General features: G+C 29.8%; 5 protein-coding genes across 9 annotated transcripts in view; 3 read left to right on the forward strand and 2 right to left on the reverse strand.

Annotated features, from left to right (window-relative positions):
• The window catches only part of LOC148232116 (lateral signaling target protein 2 homolog), a 29,989-nt gene extending 28,231 nt beyond the window's left edge, over positions 1-1,758 (reverse strand). Inside the window, exon 1 of the mRNA XM_088193764.1 lies at positions 1,607-1,758. Within this exon, the coding sequence (XP_088049890.1) occupies positions 1,607-1,642 (36 nt within the window). The 5' untranslated portion in view covers positions 1,643-1,758. The remainder of the gene's footprint in view (positions 1-1,606) is intronic.
• Positions 1-27,201, forward strand: part of l(2)k05819 (transmembrane protein 94-like protein l(2)k05819) — a 605,947-nt gene that overhangs the window by 206,151 nt on the left and 372,595 nt on the right. The window lies entirely within an intron of this gene.
• Positions 7,728-8,613, forward strand: Crz (Corazonin). The gene is made up of 3 exons (XM_088192139.1): positions 7,728-7,868; positions 7,954-8,187; positions 8,251-8,613. The coding sequence occupies exons 2-3, from the start codon at positions 7,957-7,959 to the stop codon at positions 8,362-8,364; spliced, it is 345 nt and encodes a 114-aa protein (XP_088048265.1). The 5' UTR covers positions 7,728-7,868; positions 7,954-7,956; the 3' UTR covers positions 8,365-8,613.
• Positions 10,572-16,635, reverse strand: Scgalpha (sarcoglycan alpha). Of its 4 annotated transcripts, none has more exons than XM_088191673.1 (10): positions 16,429-16,635; positions 13,770-13,907; positions 13,561-13,700; positions 13,350-13,498; positions 12,593-12,724; positions 12,326-12,503; positions 12,046-12,260; positions 11,907-11,978; positions 11,350-11,451; positions 10,572-11,286 (listed from the first exon to the last, which is right to left on the reverse strand). In XM_088191673.1, exons 1-10 carry the CDS (start codon positions 16,439-16,441, stop codon positions 10,860-10,862), a joined length of 1,566 nt encoding a protein of 521 aa, XP_088047799.1. In that variant the 5' UTR covers positions 16,442-16,635; the 3' UTR covers positions 10,572-10,859. The 4 variants fall into 4 exon arrangements, with proteins under 4 accessions (XP_088047799.1, XP_088047798.1, XP_088047801.1 ...); XM_088191672.1 differs by having other exon boundaries at positions 11,350-11,505; XM_088191675.1 differs by lacking the exon at positions 11,907-11,978.
• 5PtaseI (inositol polyphosphate-5-phosphatase A) lies at positions 18,412-27,184 on the forward strand. 2 transcript variants are annotated; one of them, XM_088192124.1, is made up of 11 exons: positions 18,412-18,710; positions 18,808-19,038; positions 19,779-19,946; positions 20,017-20,271; positions 20,343-20,629; positions 20,692-20,844; positions 20,917-21,061; positions 21,335-21,450; positions 21,524-21,707; positions 22,177-22,213; positions 25,680-27,184. In XM_088192124.1, exons 1-11 carry the CDS (start codon positions 18,630-18,632, stop codon positions 25,832-25,834), a joined length of 1,812 nt encoding a protein of 603 aa, XP_088048250.1. In that variant the 5' UTR covers positions 18,412-18,629; the 3' UTR covers positions 25,835-27,184. The 2 variants fall into 2 exon arrangements, with proteins under 2 accessions (XP_088048250.1, XP_088048249.1); XM_088192123.1 differs by lacking the exon at positions 25,680-27,184 and having other exon boundaries at positions 18,412-18,549; positions 18,615-18,710; positions 22,177-24,355.

Consider the following 27,201-nt stretch of genomic DNA (forward strand, 5'->3'; position numbering starts at 1 on the left):
ATCATATCCAAACAAACATATTCATATGAACAAATAGAATATTGTCATTGAAGCAGCATTACAAATTATCCATTAAAAAGCTAGCAACTAAAATATTTTTGACCCAAATTTTCTGGGAAATCCTATAATTAGTATTCATTATGTATAATTAACGTAATTTAGAACAAAACACAGATGTTTATTGAAAATATATATTATCAATAAGTTCTAAAGGTTAAGAGACTATTGTTTAAACAATACCAATTATGCTAATATTATAAAATCGATGTCTAAAATGTATGAAATATGAAAGATATCTATCTCCGCAGATATAGCTCTTGCTAAAGACGAATTAAACATAAACATTTCTAAGGAACTACGAGTCATATCCTAATGTTCCAATATAAATTTACTATAAAATTCAAAGTACTTTGTCAAATTCATTCATTACATTACATTGTCACCAGCCTTACAAATGAATGATGAATCGTAAAATGGACAAAGATTTAATATTTACGGTACTTCAGAGAATGTTGAATACTCTTAAGTATTATATTATATATAATAAACAACAACGAAATCCTTATATATCACTTCTATTTGGGTACTCATTTTTGAGATACTTTATCGTCAAGTAGACAATAATCACCGATCTAACAATAAATGTTCGTCTGTTTGTCTCCATAAAAATATCATTGAATCAATCACAATCTTATCATATCAGTAAATGACTATTTAAAACAGAAGCACCTATAATTTGAAACGTTAAAAAATAACAATAACGCTCGAAGTAATGAAACATCACAAAATTATTGATTTTTCATAAAAATTTGTTTATCTAATTGTTATCACGATTTCGTTTAAGTAAATATTTATAAATTACCACACACATACATGAATAATTGATAACGATAATCAGAACGAGTAAAATTGTCATATAAATACAAGAAAAAAGTGACATAACATTGTCTTACAATGAATATTTCAATAGATCTTATTGTATTGTATGCAAGTAAACAACAACATATGTCATTTTAATTATTTTAAGACCAAATGTTATTTTTAATGCTTTTGGCCAAAATACAAAAAAACGGCAGCTAATGTTCTACATAAAAAATAATATTTTAAATGAAAATATTATATATTGTGTACAGTGACGTTTGAAGATTTGGCCTATGCTATGAAAATAATGACCATACATGTAAAAATAATATTTTATTGAAATGTGTTTTAAAATTTTGGCCATTAGAATGTAAAAAACAGCCATAGTCTAATAAGTTGTTTTTATGATAAAAAAATACAACAAAGAACATTAGCAATTATATTCGATCTAGATTACACATTTGCTTACTGCTAATATAATATATTGATCGTTCGCGTATAGAAAGTGAACAATAATACATTTTTTAACGTATGCGTTCAATGACAGTTGGATAAAGAATGTCGCGCAATAATACACGAGAGGCCATATTTGTGTAATTCCAAATTAAGTAATCCAATCGTCATCGGATATGACAATAGCATTTCGATTAGATCGGTTCGTTGCGGATGAGGGTTTCCGAGGATCCCATATAAACATAGGTCGTTCGTTCGACGATGGTTATTTATATGTCAAACTAAGACTCACCTTGGGCTTATAGAACCACTTCCTGAGGGAGTCCATATTCGGGGCTTCGGTCGGGGGCGCAGCCGCGTAGGCGGCGGGGGCGGCGGGGCGCCTCACGACGACATGGCCGCGCGCGGGCTGCCAACTGCCGTTTCGTCGCTCAGAACACTGCTGCCAACCGCAGCCGATACGTCACGCACTATGCGTCATCGATACGCTATTTACGACGACGGGCAATATCGAACAACCATTAATAGTTTTAATTACTGCTATCACGTAGAAAAAAAAGCATTTAGATATTTTAAAATAATTATTATAAATATGAAGACAATAAAATCAAGTATTTATGAGTCTAAATTAGATCTCTGCGATCGTTTCTCACCCACAAAGGCCAAATATATTTTTCTTAAATTTAAATAAGGTGACCATTTAGGGATGCTACGAGAGTTAAAAAGGTAAAGGAGGACGTCTGGTCACCTTAATTTAAAATATCGTAATTTGAGAAAATGCACAGTATGCAATTCTAAATATAGGGGACATTTTAAGACCTCTTTCTGTCTATCGAATGAATAAACCTTTTTAATGTACGATAATTTTGCATAGGTTATGCAAAATCTATAATAATCATCGATTAGTATTTTTTCTAAAACTAAAATATATGTTTCTTATAATGAATGAAATATTAAGAGGGGATAATATCGATATTTTACAATGCTAAAACAACAATAAAAAGTATATTAATTTATTAAGGAAAACTTTTGTGACCACGAATATAAACAAATCTCATAATTAATTAAAAACGATTTATCTGCTTAACTATTACATTCTTAAAAATTTCTTTCTAATCATTATCTTCAACGTGTTCGCGATATTTTCCAATGTTTTTGAGTGTTTGGGCGAAGATAATATTTTTCTACGAGATCCAAGTGAAATATAAATGACTTTTTATTTAGGTGTAGAAAATTGTGTTGATATTTGGTCAAGTACGTTTTTCATAATACGTACGATTTTGTTCTCTATTGAAAGTTTTGCATAAATTAATACATCTACTGGCATTCTTCTACGTCACCAAATTATTTTTTCAGTTTATATTTTTTAATCTGTGCATTTTATTTTTGATATCTTAATAGAATTTTCGCATAAATCATCGCAAAGTTTTTTTTCCAGAGATTCAAGATCAGTTACTGCTTCTGTGAAATTCATAGTAAGATCTTGCAATCGGTTTTGATTTAAGCTATGGTTATCACAATTTACAAATAATGCCATATGATTCCTGGCAAAATCGTATATATTGTTTGAATATTGATTATTACTAACTTATTTTTAGCGTCCCATTCAATCTTGCGCAAGGGTGCATTTTCCCTTTTTGCCCCCTTTCCTCCCTACGCGACGGACCTGATGATTACTGACGATATAATGAATATAATTTGTCGTAAAATAAAATATCTGATTTGAGTAATTACATATCTCTGCGAAAACTGCTACTGTTTTTGCTTTGTCGCAAAAATATCGTACCATGGCATGCTTTGCCACATCAAATAAATACTATGAACTGATATAAGATATAATAGACAAGCCTAACATAAAGCAAATGTATCCCCTTTATTTTGGCGAACTGCATAGATAATATACAAATCGAATACGTATAAATATATTTTAAAAGGTCGATTTGAGAGAATCATCGAGAATTGTGGTCCTAGTATATACATGCTAGAATAATGGACGCGATCGCGATTAACGTAGAAATTTCAAGAAGATTGATTTCATAAAGCATCAAATGAAAAATTTTCTTAATTTATAAAAAAGTATAAATAAAAAAACATACATATTATTATTACCTTTTTTGTTTTTGCATGCACAAGTGTTAATTTTGTGTTCAACTTAGCAATGTATATAAATTGTATTTAAGTTATATCAGTTGATTTTCTGGTCATGCAAATTGTGCAACAAATAGATAATATTATAATAAAATGTGCTATCGATCGTGATGTAACACTTCATCGTAATATCTTCAAGATTTCTCAAAAATCGAGTTAAACTTTAGTAATTTAATGTGACTGCTTGGCTAAACCAGATTTGACAATTGAAATGGAAGCAGCTGCTTTTATCTGGACTTAAAATGTTCAACAGAGTTTCGTTGGAACGAAAGTTGGGACTTTTTTAATTAAAAATAAAAGGAAATAATGTTTTTCAATACAGGAAAAATAGCACGATTATAACATATTTAAGCGCTACCATTTCTACGTAGCTAATTTCACTGAAATGGCAATGGTTATAAACATGTCTTCAAAAATATCTTACTGATCATAATTTCAACATTTTTCTTTCAGCTCATGTATTAATTACATTATAAGCATATAAAATTAACCATGGTAAATAATGAATAAAATAAGTCGAATAAATATTTTTTCTATCATTGTAAATGTTTTTTATGAAACATAAGCTAATAATATTTCTTAATAAAATTAATTACAAAAATATATAGCTCAGCTTAATTTGTTGTAAACAATGTTCTGTCTCAATCGCTGATGAAACGTATATCTGAATGCGTATTAAACTATCAATATTTGTTTTGACGTGTTTCTAGACATTTCTTAACGTTATTTATAAAATTTATTGATCGCTAAACGTCTATCAAAACATTTTTTTCTCTCTAATGTTTTAATAAATTCATCAGTATCAAAATATGAAAATTGACATAAAAAATAATCTGGCGTTGAATTTCAGCAGCAGATATTTTCGTTCAAAAGAAACGGATCATTAAACGAACCCCCAAAATGACAACACTAAGAATTGACGCTGTAATTTTAAAGACAAAGCTGCTGCTATTTTGGTCGGTAAACTCAGACACGTCACGCATACTGCTATAAAATCTCTTCTATATCCACTGATACTGTATCTTTATTTTACGAATATACTGTATAGTAATTTAGTTCATTGTTTGTATATTATTTAAAATACAACTTAAAAAAAAACATTTTATAACTTTTGATTGTTTTTGTTAAACCTAATTATAAATGTATACAATTATAATATTTTCTTTATGAATGTTAACACATTGTCTCTATGTATGAACTTATATTTAATAATAATTCAAATTTCATAGTACATACCTACATAAAAGCGTACTCGCATTTAATTTTAATTAAATTAATAAAGTGGAATGTAAAACACCCGCAAGAGCTCGTATATGTGCGAATTTACAATGTTATGACCTTTTATATGCGCTGCTCCTTTCAAGATAACGATAGACAATAGAATCTGATTGGATATTGTTTTCTATCGTAAGGGAAAATTAGTTAGAGAATGATAAAAGCATCCAACAATCAACAAGAAAGCTGTCGAACATTTTCAGGGATGCGCTGAAGATATTTATTTTTCACAAGTTTGTATAAACGTAATAGAATTTCGTTGTTATTAAAAACGGATCCTGACCATATTGTGTCAATGTTTATTAACACATCCGATTACTGAATAACTTAATGAGGCCACAAGACCATAATTACACATTGATGAAAAGCAGACGAGTAAATTGCTGATAATTCTTGGAAAGTTACATTTCGTCGATTATTTTCTATGTCAATGTATTTACCGTCTTAATTTATTAGAAACAATAATGAAATATAAATGCAAATTAACCAAATTAACTAAAAAGTTTTGCCCTCAAAATGGCCGTTTAATTGTTGACCGCGTTTCAGCATTGACATTGACGTTTCAGCAAGAAAACATATTTTGCTCGTTCTCTGCCATAAAATTAAATAATAAAAAGTCGTTGACAACATTTTTTCGCGTAGACGTTTGACGAGGCAAATTACAAGGAAAATTAATTCCGACCGGTCAGATGAGTTTTGCAATTGGATTTTTTATTGCTGAAAAATGTGCGCTGAAACTCGTCAGTGCAATATGAACACTTTCATTAAAATTTAAAGAAGAAAAAAATAATATGATATTTTAAGACTTGCCGCGTCCCTTATCAGCAGACAAAAGGTAAAAAGTGCATGTATGGAAATTTCGCTAAAAATACTCGCACTCACCACCAAACGATCTACCTTTGTTATACTATATCCAAAGTAAAAGGTTTTATTTTATTTATTTTATATAGGACGGTTTTTCTCGTTAAAACGCCCTCAGACAAATATGTCTTTTGGTAATATGATATATGAACACACGAAGAGAAAATTCATTATGCATACATTCGTTAACGTGCATTTTCATGTGATCATCACAATAAGAGTCCATAAAACATAGTATATGTTTAAATTTATGGTGAAAATAAAAAGATTAGGTTCGTTTGATGGATTAGCGATAAAATTAGTTAATTTAAAATATATACCTAAAGTTAATTTTTATATTATCTATTTAATGTTGGATGTAAGTATCTAATATATTTTATATAAAATAATTTTGTTTGTTAGATTAAATTAATATTATTAACATTTTATTTTAATAGTCCCAATTATATTTTTCTTTCAGCACATATGTAATATTTTATTAATGAGCTGTGTTTGCATCATCTTCCCAATCCCTTTTTCCCAATTTATTTTTATATTTTTCCTAATTCTTTTTTAAATGGTGTTCGACGGAATAAACATTCAAAAATGTTTTACTGCACGGCTTAGTTACACTTTGGAACGAAATATCTCAAAATTTCTCGTCAAGCGATCAGCACATCTCGATATTTTTATTTTGAGTGAGTAAGTAATTTATGGAAAACTATCTAAAAAAATAATTAAATACGCTTATCAAGTCTTTAGTAGTTGATACTTAAAAAAATAAAATGGCTAATGCTGAGATAAGTTTAAAGCAAGATCTACTCTTAACCCACTCCTCACGATGAAAAATATCCATGCACTCCTGTGATGTATACTCAGTGTACATATAAAAATGTTAAAAATAGGGATTTAAAAATGGAAAAAACATTTATTTTATAAAGAAGTAATCATTAAAATAGTCGAAACAATTTAACAAGTCTAACAATTATTGTAATATACTATGTAAATGCTGAAAATAAGTAAATGCCTTGAACATCTCAATTATTCTATTTAAATGCAAAAATTTAAGCTACCTAATAATTATAATATATAAAAAAACTCTCTATTGCTGAATTATTATTTATTTTTGTTAAAATTACTTACATATTGTAATTATCTAATTTAATATAAAAGTATATCGCAAAATAATAGCTAAAATGTGAATATTTTATTCGACATATTTATGTAGATATTCACATAATAAGATGGCATATACACTCGGTGTACATTACAGTAAATGAAAGGGTAATCATATTGCAAATATATCTTCTCGATAATAATGGAAGATCTATATAACCCAAAGCATTTATTTCACGTCATTAGATTTGCTATCTATTATTATTAATTTAAATACGTAAATTAGTTAGTAAAGAGTAAATTAAAAACTTCATTATTGTACACAAAATGTATTTTTTATTTGTGCCCTACCACCAACTAATTGTAGCACAAAAAGGTAGCAAAATTAATATTAAAATTTTTATATACGAAAATAATCATACCGCGAATTTTATTCTTTAAAATTTGAACTTTTAATTAGAAAAAATTAGAACGCTACGGAATATTATGAAAAACATATTTATGTTTGTTTTTTAACAGAAAAAATCATTTATTAAAATAAACTATAATTTTTTACTGTAAGATCGAAAAGATGTTTCTAAATTAACCATAGTTTCTAGTTATAATTTATTAATTTATTTTAGAATAAAAAAAAACGAAAGATTATTTATCTTTATAGTTAAGAATTTTCTGAATTTATTTAGGAAATATATTTTTACCCAAATAAAAAAACTAATAAAATTGAAGTGTTTATCGCAATCATAGACAAAATAGCTCATATACAACGGCACATTAATTATAGAATATTGTTTAATTTTTCATAAAAAATAATTAATGTCACTTTTCTATACAATACATGCTAGATATACTAGAGGAAATACTCAAACTTATTTAAAAAAATATTAAATAATAATATTAAAATATGAAATTTATTATTTTATTACGTTTTATATATTCAAAAACATGTTTAATTATTAAACAACATTCGAATATACTAGCAAAGAGCTTTTTTACAGATGAATATCCTTTTCCATTTAGCTCCTCCGTCATTATCTATTCTCTAGAGTGGGTGAAGCACTTGAGCAAGCCTCCCCCTACCCCACTGTGAAAAGTATATAAAGCCCATCCAACAGGATCGTAGGATTAAAGCAGTCTAACGTTTCAGAGTGTTAACATCTACTCTTATACAAAGAATTGTAAAGCATCTTTTATCTTCGCAATATAATTTGTATACAAAGTATATTCTCATTTTAATTGTTGAATGAATATTATTGTGAACAGAACATGAATTCCTACATGGCTGCACTCTTGATCATCGCCACCATCACCACTTTGGGAATCTCGACAGTTTCTGGACAGACTTTCCAATATTCGAGGGGCTGGACGAACGGCAAGAGAAACGGAATGAACGGAAACATGTTATATGAGAACAATTTGCTCGACAAGCTCCTCTCAAACCCATGCCAGTTGGAAAAACTCAGATACATTCTGCAAGGAAAACCCATAAATGAAAAGGTATTTTATACAACGTTGTTAATATTTATTAATTTATTATTAAATTAATTTATTTTGTGATAGTTGATGGTGCCGTGTGACCTACTCAGTATGAACGCCGCTGACGCTGAGGCCGAAAGCTCCGGAATGAGGCTCAAACGTTCCCCACCTTCATATGACACCAGGAGCTTCAACTGATTCAATTATTAACTTGTTGATTTGGAAAACGCATATTAAAGTCATCAACTAATTTATAAATGTATCTTTCTTAACATTATTTTTATAGAACATCAAAATCACAACGGCTGGGTTTGTGATTGGTATTTGATGACGTTTTGTTTTTATCATCATTATGCTGTATTGTATTTATAGGATAGTTGACTATATCTTTATACGTATTAATATTATTGTATTGAATCAATAAGGAAAATAAACGTACGAACATTATATGATTGTGTTTTAATCAATTTTAAAACCTCATTAATAAATCAACGAAGAGTTCATTATATAATATAACTTGTAATAATAAGAAAAACTGCACTTTCAGACTATCAAATATATTTTTGATAAGCATATCATCACTAGAACGAATAATAATCATCATTATAAATAATCATAATTTATCATCATTAAATATTGGATAATGCAGGCTCATATTATAAATGAAAATAGTCCCTTAAGTTATTTCAACAGCAAATGAATTGCTGGTCTAATAATTTAAATATATTTTCTACAAGTTAAGACTGTTCTAATATTTTCACTAGTAATCTTAAATTTGCATAATAAAATATTTATAGCAAGATGTTTAAATAATATCTTTTAACGTACAAACATCATATCACATTAGAACCAGCCCGTTCACTACCTCTCAAACAATGGGAATTTTTTAATGTTTCTAATATTACAACTATATTATTAGTTAGGTTGAATCAACTGTTAAGATTTATTACTTACATTCATGGTTTATTATCAGATAGGTAAGTATTTCGTTGATTTGTTTACAATACTAGTAAATCATATAATTTAAATAAATAAATCCAAAATTCAACGTTTAATTTAAAATTAATAATAAAGTGATCTTTTAAATATAAAAGTTATAAATTATCAGAGAGCTTAAAACTATAAAAATATAATTTTATTGAAAAAAATATCTTACGCAAATATATATAGTACATAATGTATATATAAAATATACACATTAAAATTTCCTAATATCTTTGACTATAAACGGTAAAATATGAAAAAGGGCAATACATCTTATTTTTGGGTTTGATTAGGTTAGGTGTAAATAGGGAAGAGGGAAGAAAGTCAATAAGAACATTAATATTATAAATTAAATTTTTCCGCCCATTTTTTTAATATTTCATATAACAAACAACCATTTTTATTCTAAAGTGATATAAGATACCAAAGTTTGATTGTGCAGTGCGATTTATTTTAAAATTTTCCAATGAATTTATTTTAAAAAATGCGAAAATATCAAGTCGTGTGTGTGTGGTTGCGTAGTGTGAAATTTTTGGGTATTTTACGAGTATGTTATGTGTCATTGTTTATGTTTTTAACAGAATTCAACACGGTACATAGTTTTGGGAGATAGGAGGGCTTGCGTATCGCGCCATTTCTGTTTCTTTTATTTCTCTTGCCGATGTTTTTTCGCTCCTCTCTTGCCGAAACGTTTGCAAGAGAGATGTGTGAAAGAGAGAAAAGGGGCGATGCGCAAGCCTTCCGTCTCTCAAAGCTAAATGCTGTGTTGAATTCCGTTAAAAACAGAAACAATGACGTTATAATATTTAGATTTCAGCAATAATTTAATAACAAAAGCTCAACGAATGGTCTTAGATGGCATAACATAATCTTATGATTTACAGTAATAAATGCCAATAATAGCGCTGCCATAAAAAATACGATCATAAAACTATCGTGCATATAATATATGATGGCAAAAATTCTCTAATAAAAAGCTAAATGTAGTTCATGGAGTATTACATATGTACGTCTAAAAATTCACTATTTAGTATTCCCAAATAAAAAACTTGTATATTGTAAGCCCATTCTGAAGTAAGCTCATTATATAACTGTTAGGCCGGTTTCACACGTGCCGGATGGATTCACCCGGCACCGGGCCGGTGCCGTGTAGTGGGGATGGTATTTTATAGGCTAGTACCTACCATTTCAGACGTGCCGGACGAATCCATCCGGCGCCGGGCCGGCGCAGCCCATACAACACCACCCCCACTACAGCGCACCGACCCGGTGCTGGGCAAATCCATCCGGCACGTGTGAAATCGGCCTTACTGTTACAGAGTAAGTCGCCTACCATCTGGTGACAAATGACAGTACCATAAAGATAAAAATGAATTAAGAAAACAAGTAAAATAATCAAATATTTTTTATTTTTTATTTTCTATATTTGAATATTAAACAATTAGATAGTGCGCTTTTTATTAGTTCCATATTTGAATATAATACTAATTAAATATTAGTTAAATATCACATAAATTAATATATATAATTAACAAAATAATCATAATAATAAGTTTTCTACTTCGAGATTATCAATATTTACGTATTACATACATATGTATATAGTATTTAATCTAGCACAACAATCATATAAATTAACAAAACCATGTCTTTATTGGCGGTTTCACTACATCGTCCCACTTCTGAGAGCTCTGGTTTGAATCTTGATGTCAAAAACCTTCGTAGCCCTTACGGACGCCTCCGTTTGTAATTCCACCGTTAATGAAACCGATATGACGCGGAAGAGGCATTCCGGATTCTTGCTTATTTAATAAATAATCTTCTACGAGAGGATGCACCACGTTCATATTGTCTTCGAGGAACATATCTTCGTTTAAGCCGATTCGGTACATCGCTTCGTCCATGTGATAATTTGGATTTGCTATGTTGGCCTCGTTCAGCATTTGTAACGACTCTTCCAGCGTTTTCGCTTGACTTCGCTTCGTGGCTAGCTCTTCGTCTAGATTTTGCCTTTGGCGAAGTACTAGAGTGTTTGTATTCGATCCCAGATACGGCGGTGGTTGTGGACGATTGTAATCGACTAGTAAGCTCGGATTAGAACGAGGACTCGGATGTTTTTTCAAGCTGTTATTTGGACTAAAACATGAAAACAAAACATTGAGTATTATTTAATAACTGTTTAGCATCAACTCAATTTACCTTATTCCTAGTGTACTTTTATTACTGTAATTGTCTCCCAGACCATTCTGAACGTTAGGCGCACTGCTACTTGGATTGGCATCGGTCGTTCCACTTGTATCGCTATGATAATGTGATAATTCAACTTTACTATCGCTTACTTGATTTCTAGCAGTTCTAAAATGATTTTATATTAATAAATTCTATGATCTATGAACATTTTAGTCATTCATTGTTGTTATCATGTGTATTTAGATATCAAACTCATTCAAAACTAGTTGAGATTTAATTTTCATAGATTTAATTTTTTTATTGACTATGTATTCAGAATGAAAAACATTATGTCAATTAGAACTTCTATGAAGTACTAATTGACATAATGTTTCTATGGTAAACTTCATTCCAGCTCGTGGATAGATATATTATAAATTTGGCCATTTTGATATCTAAGAACACATATTAAAAGATAAAATGTCTACAATTATTTTATTTAGTTATCGTAATTAGTATGTTAGTTGATTGTTATCAAACATTAATTAAAATATTATACATTCAACTTAACACATAATAAACGATACCTTTTATTTTCAATATATTCATCACATATGTGAAATATAGTATCAAAAAAGTAGTTTGATTCGACATCATTACTGTAATTGATAACAATAGTATAACAAACTGGAAATGTGTCCTAAAACTTATTACTAATATACTTACATTCCTTCATGGTGAAAGCACAATATCATACTCAGCACTGACACCAAAAATATCATAACCAACATTGGCACAATGATTGTAAAAACAAATTCGTGGACGTAACTTCTATGCGGTACTTCATAGCGAGCCGGGGGTAACCAACGGTTTTGCTCTTTCATCAATATGGAAGCGTCTAATACGAGTTTTGATTCTTTCTCTACGCTGGGTTCTTCAATCTATACATAATTATATACAATTTACATTTACTTAAGTCAAAAAATATTACATTTATGATACGTACTAATCTAAATGAACACCAATCCAACTCGAACTCGACTTCTCGGAACAGTCTTTCGACTGAAGTTCTTTTAAAATCTCTGGGACATTTTGGGAGATGCTTAAAGAGAGGTTTGACTTCTTCTTGCAACTGTAGTAATTCAGTAGAATGTGGTTTGAAACTGCCCAACTTTAAAACGACACTAAAACATATTAATTTAGGTTTAGTAAAATATATTGTTTTTTTAGTTTAATATGTATATACAAATGAGACTATAATATTAAAACGTACCCTTCTCCTTCATCTGGTTTTAAAGGCAATCTAGCTCCAAGTTCAATGGCAGATACCATAAATGTAGTGTATAAATCATTTGTACTCTCACGCCAAAGTTTCTTACGGAATATATCTTTGAGTTTTTCCATTCTTTAAAAAATCACATTTATTTATTTTGTAAAAAAATATATGTACGGTATGTTGAACAAAACAACAATACTTTAGAATTGTGTTGGTTATGTTTATAATTCTAACGAGAGTTTAGAAAATACTTTTCCAAGATATACATGTTGATGTGACTTCGTGAATTCATACCAGTGTACCTTGTAAGAATTTTAATTAGTGTTATTTTGTATTCCACGATTTAAAATTATTTGAGATTTTTTGTACTTTCTCATTAGGGAGACACAAGAAAATAAAGTTCTTAAGCTTTTTTTCTTATAAATATACTGGTATATATACATATATACACATCAGATAAGAAAGAGATGTTACGAAGCACGTTGCTTAGTAATAGGGTATTCTTGACCTAGAGTAGGCCAAGGAATGACATTTTAAATTTGATTGAGAGAACATAGATATTATCAATATATTTTTTAGTTTGATGCATTTCTCAATAGAATATTATTTATGTAATAGTTTCAAGTATCAGTAAACTAGCTTTTTCATTATCATGAATAAAATCATTAAATATTAAATACTCTAAATTGTATCTTCCTGCAATAGTATATTTGTATCTCATTAATAGTAGTATAAAATGAAAACACCTATGTACCTATATTCATTTAACAAATCTTCCACGTTTAGATTATCAATTTTCAATTGAACTTGATACTTGGCCGCTCTGGATTTCTTCTGAACATAGATGGGAATCATTGTCTCTCTCGTTTCATAGTTTTCTTTATTTAGTCCAATAACTTGTAGCTGAAATGATATAAATTAATGATGGCAAGCGAATAGTAATGCATTATCTTTCTAAATCATACCACAATGTCCTTTTGACTGATTGGCGGAGTGCCATATATGAATCCAGCTTGTTGTCTAATGCTGTATATGTAATGAAGCCATGAAGGAAGATCTGGTTTGTTAATGAGCGATGCGTGAAACGAATACTGGGTGTTATATTCTGAAAAATAATGTATTATTTTATAAATATCTGTCAATATAAATATAAATGTATGAATAAATATTTTACCGGCGTACGTCCAATTGAACATTTTTGGCGTGATGGTTATTGAAAACATTTCAGTCTCTGTTACGTTTTCACATTTAGTACCAATTAATATAGATGCAAATGTGAATAGAATATATATGCTCCTCATTTTATGTTTATCTGAAAATAAAAATGACTATGTGTAAATATTATGTAATTTTAAAATACATTATCCAAATGGTAGACTAAACCTAAACATGGTTATCTGACACATGTACTATTTCTATGACACATTTATGAACAAGATGGAAAGATATAGATAAGCAAGAGATGTACTATGGTGATAGTAATATATTTTAAATAACATAATATTCAGATTTAATTATATCTTCAAAAGTTATCTATCTATGATGCAATTAGGCATGATGTATGTCTTCATATATGTATATCTTCAACAACTTTAATCTACCATGATATATATGTATGTCTTCAACAACTTTAATCTACCATTAAAATATTGATTAATTAATTATAATAAACATACATTTAGTGTGCTTCATTTGAGAGACGGATGCAAGTATTTACAGCAGTAGCTTAAAATGGCCGCTGCTTTTGTAACATGCACCAAAAAAGAGAAACGCTTGCCATTTATTTTTTGAGTAGTGGAGGGATAAAATCCACGAAAATTCACCTATGAATGTTATGGTGATGCATGTCTGTGATTTTTAGCAAGTGTACAAGTGGACCAGAAAGATTCGTAGTACTCTTCTTTATCAGGTCAGATGCACTAAGAATTGACTTTTGAGTTCATTGCAGAAGTTAAAGGAATCGTGAAGAAAAATGACTGTCATTAATAGAAAATCTATATTGTTCATGGTTATAATTGTGACATTAGTAAAATCAAGGTGATTCCAAATTTACACAAGCAACTATGAGAGATGTTTATTAATGCTAAGTGCGGACATAAATTGCAATATTTTAAAGTTAAAAGACACGTCGGTCGGTGTTGAAGCGATAAACGAAAAGTTATATTTTTACTGGTGAAGTCCAAATACATTTTCACCAGTAGATATATATTTCTACTAGCGAAAATATAATTTAACTGATAGGCGTTAATGAAACTACACGCTGCTCTAAAATATCTATGAAAATCAACATGACAGTTGCGAAATGTCAATTTTCTGGCGTTTTAAGGACCCCAGTGCAATTTATAAGTAAGTTAAACATAAAAACTGTATGTGTGTTATAGCATAGATAAGCTTAAATAAATATAGGTTTGTTAAATAAATAAAGACTGTTTTTATATTTCATTCGCTAGCTACACGAAATAATTTTGAATGTTCTCTAATTCTCAGCGGTCTCTGATCGTGTGCACGGAGTTACATACACGCTCACCAAGTCTTTTTTTTCGCAACATTGTTTAAAAAGGAAATATTACGCCTTTATTTTGATTTTTTGGTGCCCTTCTGGATTTGGCGACCCAAGCGATCATCTGTGCGGTCTGCCCTCGGGCCGGCCCTTCATATACATTTATCAAAATTTGATTATCATATTTTCTAATTTGTACAAAGTTAGATAATAATTTTAAAAATAATTCTCAAAATATAATTTGATTAACTTAAGAATGTATAGCTTGAGATAATTCTTTTTTTATTACGCATGTTTCCGCCTATTAAATACTTAGTAAATTGACCGCTTATAATTCACGAATCGATCGATCCATGTCATGTTTTTTAAAGGTGAAAATATTTCAGTTAAATGTTATATAATCATTATGATGGGATATTAGAGGCACTACCATGCTCGGCTAGCAATACATTCTTAGAGAAACCAGAATGTAAGTTAATAAATATTTTATTTGTATGAAGGGGACACTGGTTTGATCCCCAATTACGTATATAAATTGTAATACTTTTAATAAGGCTTAGTCTATAATATATAACATAATGCATTCTTTTATAATGTTATATAACTAGTTGCAAGAAATTATATACATATGGATAGCTGTAATAAAATAATAGGCTATACAAAGTAAGTTGCTTAAAATTGTTATTTATTATAGATGCAACATATGATTAGAATCTTCATTAGACAATTAAACCGTATACACTATTTTTCATACGTAAGATGACTACATAATAAGGTAATATAAAATTTAAATAAAATGTCAAATCATTATTTATGCAATTATAAATTAAATATTATATACTATATTGCCAAGACATTATATTACTACATCATTAATTTATTATGAAGTAAATTAAGTTGTTATTGAATAAAAATGTCGGTTAAGTTAGTTGTTGATTATTTATACTACATTGAAATACTCTCCGTTGAGTTTTTCAATGCTATGCTACTATTATAGTTTGTATATAATACTATTTATGCTTTAACCTCGATCCCCATGAATTTCTAAAGGCATAATCAGTTTACACAAACTCAACCAAAACAATCGATTCGATTGTTGGTTTTGATTTAAACGCCTTTCATCCTCGTTATGGTTTCAGTGTAAACATAGAAAAAAATAGATCCTATTTAATAAAAATAGTGTGAAAGAAAAATACGTGTTTTCACTGTACGGAAGCGCCAATTTTTATTATAAACACACGCACGAATAACATAAACACTTTGGATGGATTTGTAAAAATAAACGTAAAGTGTTCGGTGATTTACGGCCGGGGGGGTCTTATAAATAGCTAACCTCTTTTTAGCATTGTGGAATGGCTTCTATTGGCGGAAAACGTGCTTTTAGGAGCGTTTCGCGCAAAGTTTTCCTTCAGCTGACGAGAACGAGCTTCGGATCGATATTTCGCTAAGTGTGAGTAGAGCAGAGGCGAAAGCTTCTGCTCATGTGCAGAACGAACAACACAGAGGTGGATTCGCGATTCGTTTTTATTAAAACGGCTATTTATACACCGTGTTCCATCTCTTAGGATATTATGAAATTCTATGTGTAAATATAAACGTTTTGATTCTCCACTTGAAAATAGCCACGATTGAAAAGCGGAACAATAATAAAAATCCAAAGATCACTATTAAGGGTCAGATTGTGGATTCTTTTCTTGGAATGCATATACTTTTCGTGCTAATAATGCATATTCATATACATGCTACTAAAATTAAGGACGTTTTAAATTAAAACTAAGAAATTTATTTTTAAATTAAATAATAGTTGTTTCAATTTTGGTGAAATAAAACCAAGCCGTGGATCCGCAATTATTTTTTCTGATATACATTGTATAAAAGATACTGACCTAACTAAGGATGAATTTATTGATTTTAAGACAAAGATCTTAATTTATATTGTAGAACTCAAACATTCTGGTGTTTACTGAAAGCATTATATAGAGACATATGACATAAGTTCTAATTCCATTTACACCATCGTTTCTATGCAAATCGGGAAAAAAGTCTTTTTGTTTATTTGAGTGACATGTCTGAAAAAACTAATTTTGGTAACATTATTTCAATATGTTTATTGTATAATTTCCTTCCTTGCATCTAAAATCTTTATTTTGGAAGGGATTTGTTGCTTTTTTTGATTGGCAAAGCGATCCATAAAACAAAATGCTTGAGTGATCCTAGTCTAAATTAATATCTAAAATCTCGCGGCATACTTAGCATCGTCAATGTGGCACATTTAGCCATATTTTATAATAACTCTATACCCAATACGCCCCTGTTCGCTGAAAATTAATTGAAGTGCAGGGCTATCGCAAGCGCAGTTGAATAGCTTAATAAAAATGAATCGCATTGAATCAACAGTAGCTAAATCGATCATTCATAAGTTGTAATCTAGAATAGTTACTAGAATTAACAAAAAAATATTTTCAATTTATAACGTTTAATAAATTGTCTATAAAAACAGTATCATAATAAATAAAATGATTTCAAAATAAATGTTTAAAGAATAATAAACAAACTTGCATTGCAGTAGCAATATTTAATATGGATAGATAGAATTTACCAAAACTTTCAGAATATTTAAGGCAAACTCAAAATGCAACGCGCTTAGTTAAACTAGGTAGTTAAACGTATAAAGATTACTTATTTATATTTATTAAAATTCCTTTATGATATTATCGAACGCTTAAAGAACTCCGAAGTCGATTATCTCAAAAAATGTTTTTAATACAATCTTAATTGCAAATAACATATATATATATCCATGCGTATGTCTTAGAAAGCTGTAGCCATATTCAGCAAAAGTAACTTTAATGCCACACTTATAGACACGACTCGTGTGTGTTATGGTTATTTTATACTGTTGCCCACAATAATTGAATATTAAACCGGTTAGTTTGTTAACCGGATGGTTCAGTGAGTGTATACGATAACCCTGTTCGTGTGTATAGATACGTTTTAAATCTAATTTAACGGGCAGTGTTCGCCCGTAGCTCGTATAGCGCGCTTTGGCAAACGTGTAATTAACACTCTCTTTCCTCTTCTGTTCGCGATTCATTTAATCCAGTGATAGAATATAATGAAAGTATTGCTTAAAGTAATCTATAATAAAATATGTTTATATTTGATTAGGGCAAATGTTATTAATTTTATTTTTTAATAATATTTTTTTAATTGTTTTTATAGTGACTGAAATATTTGTGTTTTTTTTTTAATTGGTGATTTTTTCATTTTATGGCCAAAATTTATTATCAATAAGTAGGCGGTCGATGGCCGGAGTGTTATGGCCAAAGTCGGATGAAAATATGGTGCTCGTCTGAACTGTCACGATTCAATGGCCCGCGGCGGGCCTTGTACAACTTCGCTCCAAGATCGACAATACTGCCGATGAATAATTCATCCAGTGCACCATGCTTTCGTAATGTTTAATTTTTAGATAACGCACAGTAAACCTGGTAGTCGAGCGTTTACTTTTCCCTTTAGAACCACAAACAAAACATGTTAAAATTCAAGAAAATGGGCTCGGAAAAAATCCCCCTACTCCTCATCACGGCCAACGTCGGCTCCATATTCGAATCGGTCAGTACGATTGCCCTCAATTCAATGTTTGCATACACTGTGATTTAAATTTAACGAGACTACAATGCGATTGTGTACAAACCTATTAACATTTCAGCCTTCTATAATGCTGCCCGTTTGGATCGCCGAGTTCCTGTCGACTGTTTCTAAAATGGAACCCAAGTTCATAGGTTTGCACATGCAAGAGGTTGGCGGTAAAACGTATGAAAAGTCAATGCAGTACGTTCAAGATTTCATAACGAGGTTGTGCGAGAGTCCCGAGTTGAGACTGTTCGATAAAATAAGGATTTATCTGGATGAAGATTATAGTTCAGCCGAGAAATTCACGGTAAATGTCTAGGATATGATTATTAATCTATTATTTTAATATCACGTAGGGAAGAGTGTACAAGTAAAGTTACTACATGTACAAATTGAACTTTTATTATAAAAGAAAATATGAACAACAATATTAAAATGATGCGACTGGATTCGAAATTTTCAATCTGTCCTCATAAGGCGGCTGATATTGGGATAAAAAAATATACTTTAGGAGCATGAAATAACTTCAAGTCTTTCTACTGTTGATAACAAACTTAGCCATCTACTCATAACAACCTTTTATAAAACAAATATATTATAATAAGTCTTCTTACGAATCGGAAATGTTATTTGAAGAATTTGATTAAATCATCGAAAATTGTGGTTCAGTTTATTAAATAATTTTAAAGATTATTTTTTGGTTCCTTTTTGTTATAGGGGCTCAAATTTATTCCAAAATATATTTATTAATTTGTTTATATGTTTTATTTATTTATATACAATTATAAAAGACATTTATTAAGTAAGTTTGTTGCAGAGTTATTCATGGAGTGTTTACCGTTCTGATCAACTAACCTAATCTGCTAATTTTAATAAGCATTTATGTAGCAAAACATTGGTCGGAACAGTGATGTATATATGTACATATATAAATAAAATAAATAAATATTTTTTAGAATAAATTTGACCCCGAAACAGTCAAGTACATATTTTTTGTGTTATTGCCATTAATGCCGTTAATTCCAATTTTATAATATAATGTTTTAGGCTCTCGGCAATGTTTACTTCATACATTCATCTTTATCTGACGTCAAAATGTGGGATTTCCTCTCTTCAGAATGGGTTCTCGTAGAAGGCAAGGAAGTACATACGGGTAATATCGAAAAAGTATCTACTAAAGAAAAGGCAAAGTTTCCCCAGCACTTTTTCCCCGAGGTAAGTCCACTGGATTCCTTTTTTTCTACTTGATTACCATTACGTATGTAAACATTGTTATTAATTTTAGTGTAAATGGTCAAGGAAAGGATTTTTACGCGTACGCTGGTTGATACGTAGTACAGCTTTTGAACTAGTCAACGTACACCTATTTCACGATGCGTCTAATATGCTCGCCGTACAAGACACACCTTCGGTCTACTGTCGGAGTCGTCGACGTGCCCTGCGTCACACTCTGCAACACTTACACCAAGATCCAAGACAGCCGCCATTTTTCATATTCGGCGATTTTAATTTTCGCTTGGACACTGCTGGAATCGTTAAAGTATTAATTTGAACCATTAGAACACTAAATCGGCACTTGTAAATATCAATTGATCTTTATGTGTTTTACAGAAATTGACTGAAAATTTGATAACTAAGAGAGCTTATAAGGGTAATTCGACGGAAGCCTCAAAGCTTCAATATCGAAGTCAGAGCGATGATAAACTAGTGTTGAGTGTCGGTAAAAAAGAATTCACGCATATCGATCATCAGAAAGTGTTTAAAGAACCTTGGGTACTAAAGTTTGATAAAGAGCTCGAAGCCTTAAAGCCGCATCTGTATGAATTTCCAATCAAATTTGCTCCGACGTATCCGTATGAAGAAAATATTGATCTTCCTACACATTACATGAAAACTAGGTATTATTACATGTTAAATTGATTAATATAAGTATTTTTTATTTAATTTTTAATTATTTTAGATGTCCGGCTTGGTGTGATCGTATATTGCTCTCTCAGACGGCTAGGCTCATAATAAATCATCTGGACGGACAGAAGTTAGTACCGAGGGATCTGACGGAGAGTCGGAGGTCTATCGTCGAGCAAATGGACGGAGTTCTCAAACATGGCTCTAGGTATTTTTCCAATCTGATTTAAACACCAATAAATTCGTCGACCAATTAGACATTACGATTGTGAATGCACAGACGTTCGATAGCTGAGTCAACTGATAGCGGAGGTGGAAGTCCTTCGAAAGGGAGTCAACGCTCATCAGGTCATAGTTCATCAGAGAGCAGCCCCGCCAGATCTGCCTCGCCTAACAAATATATGGCGACTCATCAAACTAATGCTGTAAGTGATAATATTATTCGCATTGCCTTAGCAATAAATTAGCTGCAATGACAGTTGCTCAATGTGACTGAGATTAACTGTACCCTTTTATAATACTATACAGATTTGTAGTTCTTTTATTATTATATATATTTAAATAATAAAGTCGACTATCATAATATAAACAGGCCTTAAGTATTTGAGTCAAATATGTCTGAAATTGATTATAAATTGCCATAAATCATGAATTTATTACCTACATTAAAAAAACTATTTTTAACAAATTATACACAGAGTCCAGTGAGAAAACCAGTGTTTACTGAATTTGAAGGTCTCAGCGTTCCGGGTATAGCTCAAAGCCGAAAGAGCATTGCTGATCCTACAAACATAGTTCATGCTATGAATGCACGGTATTTATATAAAATATTATAATATAGTATGTAGCTCAAAATGGGTTTTTGTAAATGCTTAATAAACTTTTAGTGCAAATGAGATTGCCGAAGGGTCTCCGACGAAGAGGCGACTTGTCCGAAATCAATCTGAAGGATCGCCTAAGATGAGCGAACGTATAGAATTGAAAAATATTGCAGATAATAACAATCCATCATTACGAAAGAGAGTGGAATATGGAATCATTGGAGAAAATGCTTGCATGGGTGATCATAAGGTACTATATATATAGATATTAATTTAAAATCATATGAAAATTAAACTGGAGCTATATTAAAATATGTGATGTTCTGCTGACATTGGGAGTGACCAATAAAAATGCTATGGGGGTAATTCTTTAATTGTAAGATTCAGTGATCAACTCTCAGTAAATACATTACTTGAACCAATTTTATTTAATAGTTATATTCTTCATAATACCCTTGAGGCTTCTCTATTGGTGGTGAAAGAATCTGTCTTGAGGAAAAAAATTGGAATCATTTGAATTTTTATATCTAGGCTCTGTAATTAACGAGCCCGGGCTTCATTATTATGCAGAGTTGAGAAAAGTTAGTTGTTCTAATGAAAAATCCAAATAAACACACCCATTTTACATATTTTAGTAGGTACATTTCTGATTCATAATTACGTTATAGGACCGAAGGTGATTATTTGGACCAGTTTTAATATATTTTTTTATATTGCAGCCAGTGTATCTTCGCTTAATGCTGCAAAGTGACAAAGGTATTGTTCGATGTTGCATGCAAAACGACCCCGATAAGTATTGTTATGTGTCGCCACCAGAAATCCAATCCGAAACATGTTTCCGCCACCCTAGTGCTCAGAATCTCATTAAGTGCCCGTCCCGGGAGTGCTTTGAACCGTTAGCCATAAATTCCTTCCGAAGTAGATTAGCTAGTCAAATTAGTTACGATTCCGGCTTCAGGGGCCTATCGCCTAAAGACAAGCCGTCTTCTTTAGTGCGGCTTGGTACGGATCCTAGTCTTGTGCGACTGAACCGTGACAACTTAAAGTCTGATTTAGATAAAGTGAGCTCTATAAAGAATTTAGTCCATTGCAATTCGAAAGATAATGTTAAATCGTCCATCGGCGATTTTGACGAATCTGGCGTGATTCCAATAATACAGATTAATATCACAGACGCCGATTACATTAGTTTTGACGGTATAGCGGTCAATAATATAGATACACATTTTTTGTATACGGCGGCAATTCCACTAGATCCGTATACACCGGAGAGTTTAGAATCTCGTTCTCCGTATCCCGAGTGTTCGAACGACGGAACCGATTCAGATAAGCAGTCGTTTTCTAACATACCGATAAACGAGAATGTGATAGTTAAGTCTGGTTTCGAGTCTAAAGATCAGATAGTCGACGAATCTAGTTTTTATATAAAGAAATGTCATTCCATGGATAGAGAATATGTTTTGGGTAAAGACAGGAGTGTGTCGCCGAGACAGCTCAAATCTAGATTAGAAAATATATTGAAGTCTTCTAGGTCTAGTTTAGAAATTTCCGATAGTTCAAACGAGGATAAGGTTGATATTGAATCAGACGATAGAGATGATGGGAGTCGTAATAAATCATCTGAGAAAATTAAGAACAAAACACAAAGCAAATATAAATGTTTCGGATGTAACTTGTGCTAATTGTTTTTTTTTTATTTGGTGGTATGCTTTATATATTTTATTTTTGTATATCATAGTTACATTCCTCATTCAAGTCTGATTTTAATTTTTATTATAGAGCTGTACTAAAATTATAATCAAATTAATAGCAGCATGGCGGCATGTATGTTCTTTTAAACTCAATTGTTGTGTAAAAGTTTTATATAATATTAATAAGGACGTTTTAAAATAATATGCTCAATGTATATACTTATGACAATTACCACATATGATTATTTTTAATCTATGTTAAAATCATCTTGATGTGAATAGTAATTATGACATAATTGAAACTCATGCGTTAAGTACAAATTTTATGTTAAATTCGACGTTTGAAATGATACGCAATACTTGGTTAGTGCTTTACTTTTATAATTCATACAATCTGTATTTTTATATGTATATATTTTATACATCCAGTTTAACCATTAGTTGATAAGTTTGATTTATATGCAAAACGATTGGTGTGTGATAAAAATTAATGTGTCCTTCTCAGTTGAGATTTTATATTGAAAAATTCAATAGTTACCTTTCATTATATATGTATATATATATTTGATACTTAATATATATTTTTGTATACAGTTAACCGTAAATCATATTGTTTATTAACCGTGTAACATTTAAAACTACACACAATATGTGATATGTTTTTTATTATATTATTAAACAATCATATAAGTATTCCTAGTCAATTGAAAAAACATTATTTTATATATGTATGCTATATAAAAATAGGATAAAAGACGTTGATCTGAAAAGGATACGAGTATGATACATTTAATTAACTAATTTGTAAAAGGTGCCTTATTTTGAACTATTTTGTTTACCAGTTAAAAGACTATGATTTTTATAATTAATATACATTTATATGTAAAACACTTATGATTATATTAAGTTAGCTTAGTTGTAAGCACACTTTGTAACAAAAAAAGTCATTGAAATAATCCTTGTTAATCTATATTTTGTGGAGTGTCAATATTCATATTCAAATGGTTTTCAGTGATTTTTTATTTCTTAAATTACACGCATGTTCAATGTGTATTTAGCGTCATGGTGCTGTGTATATCAAGTCATTCTTATGAATTTTATCTTATGACAAACGATCGTTCATAATATCACAGCGTTGAAAACTGTTTTACGCTTAATGTCTTGTTGACTAGTTTTATACACGTAATAAAACTATTTTTTTTATTTATTTTTTGTTTTTTTTTAATTTATTTATATAATTTGTATATTTTAGAATGCGCTGTATTGTGTGTATTTAGATGTAACACATGAAATTCTAAAATATAACAATGTGACTGTTGAAAAGTTCTCAGAATGGAATAAATAAAAATAAAATAAGTCTGTGCTAGCTGTAGAGACAGTTTACCGAAGAGTAAATATGTCAACTTGATTTTTGAGAAGCGATTAAAAAAAAAAGTTATACTTGCTATGTGAAAGATTTTGGGTGATAGCAGAATTGCGAAAAATCAAAATGCGTTAATTAAATAAGTTTTTATCAATATTCCTATATAGTTAAAAGTGGGATTATAAGGGTTAGAGAGATACTAAGAATATATATATTTTAAATGTTTTGCTGGGGGTGATGTCGGTGTCTTCTGGAGAAAATGCGCAAAGATAATTTACGTATTTTTCTGGCATGTATTACAGAAGAGTTACCCTAAGTTTGATAAACTGAGTAAAAATCATAAATAAATCTATTGTGATTTTAAGTCATGATCTTCATCAATGATGGAACAATGAGAAAAAATGGAAATTATTGAAGATTATGTGATAAAAGAAGGAATGGGTGTCTATGAGAATGTCTGTCTTTCAACTGCTAATTATTTAGAAGACATTGCAATATCCATGGTATAGTTATGGCGAACTTACAGCAAATATTGAAAATACTATTATATGAAGCTGTGTTTGTTACTTGATCTTTATGTATTTATTAAGACACTTTATTTTAGGGTTTGTTGTTAATTTTTAAATATTGTTTTATATTTAATATTATACAGTTTACAATTTATGAGAAAGTTGATTGACTGGACTAAGTAAATGCACTCTTAGATACCACTGAAGAAATGATGAGAACAAATGAACATGCACTTAAGTAAAACTAAGACAATGATCATTGATATCATTTAGATTATTTAACAAAGTGCTTCAACGATTGGAAGGCTACTCAATCTGTTATCTGTGACACTTATGGTATTACAAGTTCTGTTAATGAAGAAAACATTTAAAGAAGATAACTTAAGAAAGCATATAAAAAAATGTTATAAAATTTTAAAGTCTGTTAGATTTCGAGAACTTTTCAAACGGTCTTCACTCAAAATGCTTGATTTTATATCATTAGTATTTAAATGTCAATTTCATGTGATTAATCTAAATTTAGGCTTGCACTTTGATGTTTTTATTTGCGATGCACTTTGACGCCAATGGAGGACGCTTTGTGTTAAGTATTTTGAAATCATTCATTAAAAAATATAACCAAAAATCAATTGATATATTTTAGGCTGTAATCTTTTCAGGTCTTTGTCGCCCTGATCAAGAATCGTCCAGTTTGGCAAATGAATTAGCAGATGTTGGGCTCGATAATGATACGATTCCCGAGGGTTGTTCCGCAAGATTCGTGCACATTAAGGGCGAAGATCAGAAGAACATCTTCAAAGAAACCGATATATAATATTGAAGCAATAAGGCAATAATCTTAAGCGCTGTACTTTTATTGTTTTATTTTGTGATATTGCAGATATTATAATTTATTACCCTAGTCATTTATATGTTTATTATATCAATAGTTGTTTCTGACCGGAATACATTCCGATTGATCGCCCAGTGTAAAATATAGGAAGAACAGAATTTGTTTAAAAATATTTAAAGAAAATTTAGCTTCAATTTAGGCAAACCATATAAATGTCATATGAATAAAGTATTGCCAAATCTTATGTATTTAATAATTTTTGGTAAAGAAATGTTAAAAAATATGTCTCCAATTAATATTAAATTATACAAATAATATACAATAGAATGATAAGGTTGTTATCCAATATTGATGTTGTGCAGTGATAATAGAAATTATTTACTATTCATATACAATTTTAAAATAATGCCATAGTATAAATTATAAAGAAGGTTTTGATCCTAAAATAATATTTGTAATTGTTTGTGATTCGTGAAAAATGTAGTCAATATGTACTTCAATTAAGGTTGTATACACAAAACGGCTTATTTACTTATAATATTTGAGACCAAATTATTTTTTTGACTGAAAAAAATATGCTTATTTTATAATGTCAAATTACTAAAGATTATTTTACACAAAGCATAATAAATTTTAAAATTCATATCTTTATTATAAAATATTGTAAGAATATATTTAACACCATATTATATTATGTACTTATGAGATATTTTAATATAGCCTTTTAATTTAACTTTTAAAGACTTATTTTATTATACATGTCATAAAAACTAGTCATTACACATTAATATTATTGTATTTATTTATATTACTTAATGTAAAATAAGATTTATAGATCGGGTTTTATGTTTAGTACAAATTAGAATATTATATTTATCGTTTAAATGTTCTTTTTGATAAATATATGTATAAGTAAATGAAAGCCATTTTAAGACACCAATTGTTAATTATAAAATGTTCTTCGTATACATATTATAGTCATTAAGAATATGCGTTAAGTGTGAAGAATATTTATGTATGAAAGCCAAAAATTAATTTAAAGCGCTGAAAAAAATGTTCTTGCCAATTAATAAAAATGTATTCAAAGTTCATAATGAACGTCGAGCTTTTAAAAAAAAAAAATATATGAACCTGTTTATTTATTAATCAGTATTTCGTCGGCTTATTTTCAAGTTTATGTTTCATATTCAGATTCCTTGTTTCACTTTTATTTTCATTTAAAAGTGAGTAAAGAATTTGACTATGAAATGAAATTTAGAACATTTTGTCATATTAAAATGTATGTATTTGTTAGAAATGAAAATTTTAATAAATGTTAGAATTATTGTGGAATATTATTTTATAAATAA

The sequence above is a fragment of the Plectrocnemia conspersa genome, unplaced genomic scaffold (assembly GCF_051122295.1).
Source record: "Plectrocnemia conspersa isolate PC_06_02 unplaced genomic scaffold, ASM5112229v1 ptg000009l, whole genome shotgun sequence".
Taxonomy (NCBI): Eukaryota; Metazoa; Arthropoda; class Insecta; order Trichoptera; family Polycentropodidae; genus Plectrocnemia; species Plectrocnemia conspersa.

Coding starts and splice junctions, on each gene's coding strand:
- Crz (XM_088192139.1), top strand. CDS start 7,957: ATGAATTCCTACATGGCTGCACTCTTGATCATCGCCACCATCACCACT. Junction 8,188..8,250: donor GAAAACCCATAAATGAAAAG/GTATTTTATACA, acceptor ATTTTGTGATAG/TTGATGGTGCCGTGTGACCT.
- Scgalpha (XM_088191672.1), bottom strand. Junction 13,701..13,769: donor GTTCAATTGGACGTACGCCG/GTAAAATATTTA, acceptor ATTATTTTTCAG/AATATAACACCCAGTATTCG. Junction 12,725..13,349: donor GATTTGTTAAATGAATATAG/GTACATAGGTGT, acceptor GATTTTTTAAAG/AATGGAAAAACTCAAAGATA.
- 5PtaseI (XM_088192123.1), top strand. CDS start 18,630: ATGTTAAAATTCAAGAAAATGGGCTCGGAAAAAATCCCCCTACTCCTC. Junction 20,630..20,691: donor ACACATTACATGAAAACTAG/GTATTATTACAT, acceptor TAATTATTTTAG/ATGTCCGGCTTGGTGTGATC. Junction 21,708..22,176: donor CTTGCATGGGTGATCATAAG/GTACTATATATA, acceptor TTTATATTGCAG/CCAGTGTATCTTCGCTTAAT.